Genomic DNA, 11,718 nt, shown 5'->3' with positions numbered 1-11,718 from the left:
TAACAACAAAAAAATGTTATTTACCAATTATTAGTGTTAATACAATTAATTATAACAAATATGTAATAACGGGGTGTCAAAAACACCCCACGCGAGTACATACGTTAGTAAAACCCGCGCTAGTAGTTAAAGGTTAAAGTACCTTTAGCATAGAAGTAAGAAGTATATCAATTAATTAATCTGTAAGTATATAACAAAATTACATAATCGTTTGACAGGCGACGGTAGGTATATGGATACAATGATGCGGCAAAAGCTGCTGACAGTATTACAGCGGAGCGGACAGCGCAGGAACTTGTGGCGCTGACTGTACTACACATTCCACTTGGAGATATGAGACTCGACTCAACTTTTGGAGTTATGACACTCTGCTTTAATTTTTACTTGGACTTATGAAACTTTGGAGTTATGATATCTTGGACTTATGAAACTTTGGAGTTATGATCACTTGCCCTTATATTTTTCTTGGAGTAATGAAATTATCCCTTTTCGGGTACTTGTAGTTTTGAAACTTTGGATTAAATATAATTTGGAGTTATGATCTCTTGGACTTATGAAACTTTGGAGTTATGATCACTTGGAGTTATGAAACCTTGGAGTTATGAGATGATCCCTCCCAGCAGCTTCACCTTTGTTAAAATATCAGAGTTTGTACGACTGAGACTACACACAATCTCTTATGGGTTTATTCTCGGTCGAATCTCAATCCGTTTAGTCGGAACCAAGTCTTTGCCAACTCAAAAACTTCTGCGGCCTTTTCCCTGGCCAAAACTGGAGTAGATCATCTGGCAACAATTGTTGAACCGTCAGCAAATATTAGGACGCTTCCAATGGCACTAAGGTAATTTATCATGACTGAAAAGAGGATGGGGCCCAATACTAAGTCCTGCGGGACACAATGCTCAACTAATCCAGATGAAGAATTAGCTTCAGATATCGACAGAACTTGTCTTCGGTCACTGAGATACGACCTGAAGGCATCAAATACACTGCCACCGATCCCAACGTTTTCTATTTTGTAGTAGCATCTTATGGTTGACGATGTCAAAGGCTGTGCTCAGATCTGCAAGGACCAGCAGCAGAGTCGTTATCCTCAAATTGTATCTAAGACCTCTCATATCAGCTCGGAGACAGCTGAGATAGTCGAGCGACCACGCCTGAACCCATGCTGGGAACTCGCAAGTAGAGAGTTGAGCTCCAAGTAGTCCACTAATTGCCTCTCCACTCCATAACCACAGACAATAGTATTATATTGTCTGTGCCATAACAGTCTCAGTCTCGAACACCTTTGCAATAACTGGAATTACTGAGATGGGCCGATAACTGCTGATGGATGCTGTACCATCCTTCTTAATATACTGGGATTGTTCTTGGCACCTTCAGTCTTCAGTGAATTGGGAAAAACTCCGCTCTGTAAACATGCATTAATAGTTTTCGCCAGAGGTATGGCTAATACTTCTGATACATATTTCAATATGGTGACAGTCATGCCATGCACATCAGGCCTGTGGGAGTTTTTAAAGTTGTTAATAATTTTCATAACTTCATCAGGTGTCACACTGCGCCATCTCGTGAACGCATTGACTATTGACAGTTGGCCTAGACAAGTTAGGAGAGAGCAGAGGCACCACAGAGTCTTCGGTCGGAAAGTCCAAAGATTTTACAATTCTATCAACCTCACCGAGGAGGAAAGTGTTAAATTCGTCAGGGCTAGCTGCACATTTCATTTCTGGCTTACGTTTCTGGACCTGGTTCACTAAGCTCGAAGCCGCCTTGCATGATTTTTCGCTGTACCTATTGCAGCCATATTCACTTCCTTTTTAGACAGATCTACCTGGACTCTATAGAGCCTTTTGGCCCTGAGATAGAGGGCGTGGAACCTAGTTTTGTACAATTGTGCAAACACATGTCCTGTATCTATCATGCAGTGAAATCATTAATTTCCTCAAGTCTGTCAGTTCATCAGTATACCAGGACTTATCACTGAATCTCGGTTTACTTTTACATGCCATCAGTCTGGTGTTACTAGCCGATAAATTTTTTACAGGGAAAACATTATTCAAAGATGTACCTAAATATGAAAAAAAAAGAGTCAAACCCCAATTCCGGATCGTTTTTAAGAAGCACATCACTCCAGTTAACTGTTGAGAAGGCAGACTTAAATTCAGGTAAGATTTCAGTTTTAATGATGCGCCTACTGCACTTATATTTACATTGTAACTGTTACATTGTAAAAAAATCTAGTAACACCCCAATACATACAGGGTCACGTTTCTTCAACCTACTTCCAGACCACCTCAATCCCTTAAACAACAACAGAAAATTTGCCAATAAATTAAAACAATACCTACTTGACAGACCATATTACACCATTACTGAATTCATCGAAGAACACACCTTTCAACATCTAAGAACTCACATTGCCTAACACACAATTACACAAAACAACAATCACTCTACAGATAAGGAGTGAAGAAATTTGAAGAGATGAAGAAGATGACGACTCCCCTTTCCTTGGATAGTGGCGAGGACTTTGGATGGTAAATGGTAAATGTAAGATGTTGGTGTCACTTACCCCAGGCTGAAGAAAGCACCACCGGACAATGGTCGGCGATGACAGGGTCCAAGGTCGATAGCCAACACTGAGCGATCCATTAGTTGTTTATATCGTTGGTCTATGGTTAAAACTTAGATATACCATACCATAGATAATAGACTATTAATTTATGGATGGCCTATTGTCTGTGGTCATAATTACTCCCTTAGTAGATTTGCCATCTTAAGGACAACAGCTGAAGCCATTTATTGTCTGTTCTGTCCTGTGCACTGTAGTGATCATGTTTTGTTTACAATTTGTTTTTGGCTATTTTAGTTATTTAAACCCTCGTTTAACCAAATAAAACTATTAGATCAGAAACATATAGTCGTGTCCTAGTTATAAAACCAAACAGTTAAGCACAAATCATAAAATTAACCCTAAAATATAGAAACAAAATTTCCTCGACCACGTCAACACTAACACCCAGTGTCACCAGACATGAACTAGACACGAAACACGAGCTTCGAAATTTACAATAGGATGAGAAGTATATTTTATTTTATTTTACATACCAACGGACAACTCCATTTTACATTCATGCAACAAAACAAGATGGAAACAATAATTAAATTAATAACAAAAATGTGTAGCATTCGCTATGACCTTGATAAAAATACATGCATTTGATAATAAAGAATTAAACATAATGATTAAAAAAGAATAAATAACATTTACAATAAATAACTTATACAAATAACATATACTTGTGGTTGATTATCCTATATTTCTCAAAAGAGTATGTAAAATCTATTTTTAAATCAATGATTAAAATGTTTATTAGATTTAGCATGTTTTAGTCAACGATGTATAATAAATCCCACGAATGTTTCTAAATGGTGATTTGATTATACAACTCTATGCTTTTATGCTCTTTCCTATATTCCATGCCCTTTTCTTATACTCTATGATCTATGCTTACAACCGATTCCGGTTGGACAGTTTGAAATGTTTAGCTTGGCTTCATGGCTTGGCTTATCATAAAAAAAACCAACGGAGGGAAATTAGTAGTATTTGGGTTTTGGTTTGGAGATATAATTTCACCGTCTAAACACTAATATTTACTCGTAAACTAGTCATTACTTAGCTATAATAATACAGGTTAGTGCAATCTTACATGTATTTTCTAGGTTTATCGGTCGAAATTTTACAAGTGTAAAGATAAATAACTATGAAAACCTAGGCTTATTTATCTTTCTATGAGAATCCCTGAGTTGCAGAAGCCTAGGCCTATCCATTTGGTATTACTGTATTCCTATTCCTACAAGTATGGACTATGGAAGAATATAAGGCCATGTAAATTAGACCTATGAGTAATGTAAATTAGGCCACGTTAAGAGTTGATCGATTATTAGACCTAGGTTTTTTTTATTACTTAGTACTTAGGCCTATCATAAAACCTTGCCAGAATCCCAAATTTCAATAACTTCTAAGGTGCATTGGAGGCCTATTTGTTTACTTTAGGGTCATCAAACGAATTAAAAAAAAATTCTCATTATTTGGCTTAGGCCTATTTGATCTTTTTTCCTCTGGCACTTTTAGGGCTAATGCCGATTTAACCCTGGACATGGTGAAAAGCACTGAAAAATGTTTTATCTGGAGAAAAATATTTTCCTTTATGTTAGGCCTTTTTAGTAAGAAATAAAAATAAAAAAGTTTTGGCTAGGCCTATTTTAACCATTTTTTAATTTTTTCTCTGGTAGGCCTACATTTCTTGACAAGGCCGGGTATTTTGGTATTATCCGGAGGCCAATTATTTTAGAGTGATTTTTTTACTGGAGTCCGAAAGTAACTAAGTTACATAACTTAATTGGGAAGAATATAGTTTAATTGACTTACTGTTCTAAATTGACTTGATTACGATTAGCGGCCTTTTAGTTCTGCCTCCTAGAAGGCAGCGATGTCTGCGAGGATTGAGTTGAATGCGTCGCTGCTACTATACTCCGTCAAGAGGCATACAGCCCGCTGCGGTGGTTACCGTATGTTAGGTTGGGTTATCATAAATATATATGTAGGACTTTCCTTGTTTTGTTATGAATCGAACGATAGGCCTACCAGATGAGTCATACTTTCGCCCACTACGTTAAATACCCCAGATACAGGCAGTGACAGGTGATGCGCACGCTCTGGTCAACGACCTGACCTTGGCTTACTTGGAGGGGATTTGGCATGCAAAAGTATGACTCATCTGGTATTGTTCGATTCATAAAGAAACGAGTAAAATCCTACAAACATATTAATGATAACCCAACCTAACATAACCGCCACAGCGTGCTGTATAGGGGTGCCTCCAGATAATAACAAAGTACCCGAGACTGTTTTCACTCTGAAAATTGTAAATTTGTTAAAAATTGTAAATTGCCAAAAATTTTCGGTTTTCGAGTAAACTGGTAAATTTCTCCGTCCGTACGGTATACTAAGAATCAATAACTTAATACTTAATCACTACGACTAATCTTTTAAACACAACCTAGGGAACCTAACAAAACCTAACGTAGCGTAACCAAACCCAACATAACCTATCCTAACTACCTTTGAACCTAACCAAACCTAACAAACCTAACCAGCTCGACCAGCATTTCTAATTAACTAAATTATGAAAATGAAGAGAGAAAAAATGCCAACCAGGGCCTAAGCCCAGATTATTTTTGGTTATGTTAGGCAGATGTTAAGGTAGATTAACCCTCCGAGTGTTATGTGTCGTAAAAGCGACTCATAACACATCCGCTGTAGTGTTATGTGTCGCTTTTGCGACTCACAAACACTGTTTACGGCGACGGCTCTGGGACTGACTGAATCGGATTGAACTGGATCGAGTTAGGTATCGTTTTTTTTCAGCAGATTCAGAGCTTTCTCCTGATGTCTGTTTTTATACGCTTTTCGTTTTAGTTCCGAAAATATTGTAGCAGACAGCTGACGTGCGTATTTGTAAACAGCTTGGTTAACCTCGCACCGATGACTGATGTGTTTTATTACGTTTATCATTGTTTTAGTGTTAAAAATTAAAAGTGGTGATATACAAGGTGCATTATAAGAAGATTTTAGTGATTTTGAAGGGCTGGTTGATGATCCCGAAGAAGTAGGTAGTGATATTGATGTAGGCTAAATTATCAGCCAGATTCCTAACTATGGTTAGGCTATGCATTCTTAGCTAAACGCTATGTACCGTACGGAAATCTGTTTTTTGCCCATAACTTATTTATTTGCTAACCTACTTCCTTATATTATTATATTTTTGGAATCCTCATAAAATTCCGAACAAAGTGGCTATTTTAAAATATTTGTAGACCTATAAATTATAACAATTTATTGAGCGCAAACTTATTTTTTTTTTCATTTATTTTATAATTTTTGAGAAATGTTATCCCACAAAAATTGTTGAACTTTTTTTTGTAATGTTTTATATGTTACATTGAAGCCCATAATTTTCCAAACAAAATGATATATAAAACAGTATAGGCCTACTTTAAATAAATAAATTAATGTGTTTATTCATGAGCGAATTTCAGTTACAAAACTGTTTTACAAATTGACTCAAGTCAGGACTTAAACTAAATAAAACCTCTTATAACTACGAAACAAAATAAGATTAGTTACAAACTCTTTAGGCGATTCTTAAAACTGTTGTAAGACAGTGCTTTTAGCTTGCAAGGAAGTGCATTGTACTGAGCCGGCCCGAAGTAAGAAAAACCCCTTCTACCAGCACAAGAACAACCCTTGGTATGTCAAGCAACAAGTCCTGTCTAGTTCTGCGCTCTCTCACGGCCGACCTCGCTTTCAGTTTTTCCTTCAAGTACTGTGGTGCCTGAGTGACCAGTGTTTTGTGGACGATACATGCAACCTGCTTATCACAGCTCTCTCGGACGGACATTGTATTTGAGATCCTACGGTGACTTGTTATATGATCATATTTCTTAAGTTTGTATACGAACCTTAGGGAGCAATTCTGTAGCCTGTGAAGTATTGTGATCTGTTCCTGTGTTAAGCTGTATCCAAAAGTGCATCGTGAAGACATCGTAATCGTCTCCCGTGATTACGGCAAAATGTTAAAAATATCCCGCAGTCATATGGAGATCATTATCGTCTTCCACGATCGCGGCAAAATTCTGACTGTTTCCCGCGGTTGTGTAGAAATTATCATCGTCTTCTGTGATTGCGACAATATTCTGATCATCCTTCGTGGCTCTGTAGATCTCATTATCGTATTGCGCGATCGCGGTAAAATAATGATCATATCCCAAAGTCGTTTTAGACATTATCATCGTCTCATGCGATTGCAGCAAAGTTATGATTATCCCTCACGGCCTTGTGTAGACTTATTATCGTCTCCTACGGTCACGGAAACGTCAATGTTGTCATGCGCCATCGCGGTAAATTCACAATTCCAGGTAGAAATACAAAATTCACGCTTAATTCCCGGTTCAAAAAAATGCATTCTTAATTCCCGGATTTCCAGGTTGATGGTCACCCTTTTATAGTCTATATATTGCAAAGGAGCGCTACTATTAGTTGTGCCTAGGGCGCTGACATATTCAAAAACGGGCCTGCCAATAGAATAAAAGGGTTTCCTATTATATTGTATCTATTATATACAAAGTGAAATAGAAAAGCTTCTTCAGTGTTGTTGAAAAACCCATCATTCCGATGTCGTATATTTGTCCTTAGCTACAATGAATGAACTTCCTCACCATCGGTATGAAGAAGAAATTTTATTTTTGGCAACCTAATTTGTTTTCAAAACGGTTTGATTTATTATGTTCATTATATTTAATTCAATAACCCAACAACTCATTTAACTTCTGGCAATACATACATTAGCCAAGTAAACTTTCCCATGACTATCAATTAGCTGACTACCTAGTTAAATACAAAATTAAAATTAACATTTATTAGGATTGTCCGCCAGCAAGAGATGCACATACTCTGTAGTCGCCTTTACCCACAAAAAATTATAGGAAGCGCCCTTTGAAGCATTTCAATCTGATACGGACTTGATTTGTATACGGAGAATATTAAACAATTTGATGACATTATAATTTACATTAGTAGCCTGTGCCAATATTATAGAAAACATTAAAGTAGCCTATTAAGAGTCTGTATGAGATTTTCGGTATAATATATGTCGGTATGAAAATGCCAGTTTAACTAACCTAAACTATAAATTATAGACAAATCACTTCAGTCAAAGTTGTCGTAGAGAAAACAAGGTATGTAGGCCACATGCACAGTTCGGTTCCTCTCATTCATTTGTTTTAACTTAGAGCATCTATTGGACCTGTATGGATATTTTGAAACTTCATCGGAGCTGTGTGATATTGAAAAAAAAATGTCTGTGTGAATAACATCATTTGGAAGTAACTTATTTCTGTTGAGTTGTTGGACCTACAGGAATTGAAATTATCCGGAGCTATTACAATTGAATGTGCATCGGAGATACATAGGACCTTCCCAAGTAAATCTATTACAGGACATTTGAAACATTTTACTTATTTGTGGTAGGCCTAGTCTATTTCCATTGAAATTATCCTGAGCTATTACAATTGAATGTGCATCGGAGATACATAGGACCTTCCCAAGTAAATCTATTACAGGACATTTGAAACATTTTACTTATTTGTGGTAGGCGCTACCAGCCGAACTAAAACATACGGGTGACACTTGTTGGTAGTGCTTGGGGTAGGGGCGAGTGAGTAACGCCATAGATAAAAGGAGTATAGACAGTATAAGGACAGTAAAAGTAAAGTAAAGACAGTAAAAGGAGTATATATAGAGTATGTCTATACTCCTTTTATCTATGGTAATGCTGAGTAGCAAGCTACAAATGTTTTCACAAAAGTAGCCAGGCCAACCCCCTCGCCCAGACCCAACCAGTTCTGTCCGCGAGCATAGAAAAATTGGCCGAACTGTACAAGGGAGGTATTAAAGTGTATTTTGTAGTAAAATGTTGATAACTTGGAATGGAATAACTAGATTTACCAAATTTGATCAAAACATAAACAAGCAAACTACCTAACCTAACTTCAGCCTAGTATTGACATTTGGTTGACATTTTTTCTGTAACCATTAAATGTACAAAGCTTAAGAGTACTAGATTAATATTATTATTTTTCTGAAATGAAATGAATACGGTAAGTGCTTTAATTACAAATTGTTATTTACATTCACAGGTCAAAAATTACACTTAATGAACAATGGTTAAATAACCGTCTTTAATTGCCTTTAAAATAAACAAATGTAAATATGTTAAATAAATAAGAAAAGAAAATAACATTTCTCTATTAAATGTTGATTTCCACTGAAAAAAAGAATTAGAAAGATCGGGTAAACAATGCATAGGATAAACAATTCAAAAATAGAGTAAATGGGCCTCAAAAAGAGACAACAAACATGACCAACCACACAGCAAAGCAAAAACAGGGGTATTTCTTTATACATTTAGTTAAAAATTATTATTTTTTAAAGCTATTTACAATGCTGTAGAAAGACATCGCATATATATATGCATTGACATTGATGTAACTTAAAAATTGACAAATGAAATTCACACAAGAAACTACCAAATTTTCCCTCTCTAATAGACATTTTCTTTTATAGGTCGGACATGGATGTGTGCATTTTCTGCCGAAACCAAACTGATGACGAGATCCGATTTGGAAAAATTCTCAAACTAGATAAGATTACAGTTCATCAACATTGTATGGTAAGAATGATGGTTTTTTATTTGCTACTTGTAAATTTATTTAAAATACAGTTTTTACAATAAACACAAATACAAAGTTGTGTCTGTACATTGATTCAAATAGTATACTTAAGGGTGCGCTCTACCCCTGACGCGCAACCGAATGCAAGGGTTTGCAAGATTACTATGTTCACCTGCTACATTGAAGGTAGAATCAAAGTTAAGGTCTCTTATTAAAGAGGATGAAATTTTCTATAGTTATGCGTTTCATTATTTCATTTATTTTTATACACACCTTATAAACTGATTTGTAGGACAAGAAAAAAGGTCTTTTCAACTATCCCTAACTTATTGAAAAAACTTTATTTGTAAATTTGAAAAACGCAGGACTGTTGATTGGTATTTGCACTACTATAAGCCATTTAGAGTGCGTAGCTATCATTATTGGTTAATTTGAAAACAGTAATCTTGGAAACCTCTGCAGGCGCTGTCCAATGGTGCAACATAGCAACTGAAGCCTGAGCTGAAATTTCCGAGCTGAGGTAGAGCCCACCCTTAACAGACTTTGCTGAACTATAATGCATATTGAACTAGATTGCCAAATTTAACAAATGTGTACCAACTAATAATACCAACTAATAACTGAACCTTTTTAGAAATTAAGGCTAGGTTATTCACAACAAATTTAATAAACTTAAATTCTTACATAGCTGAAAAGGTAAACAAATCTCTAATACAAACAACAAGTAAATAAATACTTCAGCTGATTACTAAGAACAGTAATTCATAACATTACTAACTTGCTGACAAAGCCAGAAATAACAGGGTTGTCTGCAGTAGACAGAGAAACTTTCAAATAGATAAAAATGTTCTGTTTGTATTCTGGCATCCTTGTCACAATATTTGTCATTCTTGGTCCGTTTGAGTGTGCCTGCTGTTTTCATTATAAAAATTTGTAACAATCAGTGACAACCATCTAGATACATAAACTTGACTATTTTAACATTGTATAAAGAATAATGTTGAGTACATGAGCAGTTATGAAAAAAGTAACAAATTAATCTAAATAAACCCTTCTTGAATGACATCTCGATCATGGCATGAGTATAAACAAGCAATAAATATTGCATGGCAGGATTATGGAGCTATTTACTAAAACTCTGTACTGTAATTGAATAATTTACACTCCTCAATCTAAACCCTGGCCCACAAAACTCAATTTTTTTCACAATGGAATGGCCTCTGGATCGTCTGAATTAACTATATAGTGGTTTAAAAATACCTTTTTACTATCAGACAATCCTTCGTAGTATGTGAGACTACAGCTGTTTCATGCTTCAAAGGAGCACATCTTCAGGTCAGAAGAACGTCAAGTAGTCTTCATTGGGATTAGATATTCCTCGTAGTGGAGTTCGTCAAAAGTGTAATAAATAGGTAACAAAACACATAGTACACGAAAACACGAAACATTTAGAATTGGTCGACCAGACGACGGTAACAATACAGTACACGTCATACGGCGCAGGCTGAGGGTGAGTCGCGACTGACTGAGGGAATAGCGACTCCGTGTGCTATGTGTTTTTGTTTTGTTACCTATTTATTTAACTTTTGACAACCTCCACTACGAGGAATATCTAATACCAATGAAGACTACTTGACGTTCTTCCGACCTGAAGATGTGCTCCTTTGAAGCATGAAACAGATGTAGTCTCACATACTAGAAAGGATCATTTTGACAGTAACAAGGTATTTTAAAACACTATGTAGTAAATTTTTTTACTTTGTCCATATTTTAATGGATTTGTAAAAATTAATCAATTAAAAAATCTGTAGCTTCTGACTGAATATAGTTAATGCACTGTCTCATACAGGGTGAATAAAAAGTCAAGACCTCCCTCTAATAATTTTCTAAGTAAATATACAGAGATATCCTTTTGGTGGCCGTGCAATCTAAACAGGAAGTTTCTTCTTTATGATTTTGAAATTGTTGAGTGTCCCCCAAAAGGGAGGATTTGGGGGGCAACTCAAATATTTTAAATAGATGTTTTTAGATTTTTTTAACATTTTACAGTTTTTATCGCCAGCTCTAATTCAGAATGGAGCCGAGCATGAAGGTCTAATGGGGTTTTTACCCCGAGACCTTCTTAAAGAAACAAGAAGGGCGGCAAAATTGGTAAGATTTTTTTATATTTTATCTTAAATTTGTGTCCATAACTGTTAGTAATTATATAATGATTGCTTTTTGCTCGGGTTGAGGTTAAAAATAATTTTACCTACCACAGTTTTTAAAGTGGCCATTCCAGTTCAGTTCTTAGAATTGAAAAGTGGTACAATAATTAGTGTTTGGTACAATGTTTTGTTGCATTACTGTGAGTGGCAATGAGAGGTTATAGGCTAAATGAAAATATAACCTCTCTTAGAAGTTATCAGTAGTGATTTTTAG

The 11,718-nt window shown here is 35.8% G+C and overlaps 1 protein-coding gene across 1 annotated transcript in view; it reads left to right on the top strand.

Moving 5' to 3' along the window:
* Window positions 1-9,197: 9,197 nt before the first annotated feature.
* Window positions 9,198-11,718, top strand: part of LOC128999082 (PHD finger protein 7-like) — a 28,915-nt gene continuing 26,394 nt past the window's right edge. The window contains exons 1-2 of the mRNA XM_054425438.1: window positions 9,198-9,296; window positions 11,347-11,448. Coding sequence (XP_054281413.1) covers window positions 9,198-9,296; window positions 11,347-11,448 — 201 coding nt within the window. The remainder of the gene's footprint in view (window positions 9,297-11,346; window positions 11,449-11,718) is intronic.

The sequence above is a fragment of the Macrosteles quadrilineatus genome, unplaced genomic scaffold, assembly GCF_028750875.1.
Source record: "Macrosteles quadrilineatus isolate MER2022 unplaced genomic scaffold, UCM_ALF_1.0 Scaffold_7__1_contigs__length_78375512, whole genome shotgun sequence".
NCBI lineage: Eukaryota > Metazoa > Arthropoda > Insecta > Hemiptera > Cicadellidae > Macrosteles > Macrosteles quadrilineatus.
The sequence above is the reverse complement of the archived record's forward strand: the minus strand, read 5'-3'. Positions and strand labels throughout refer to the sequence as shown.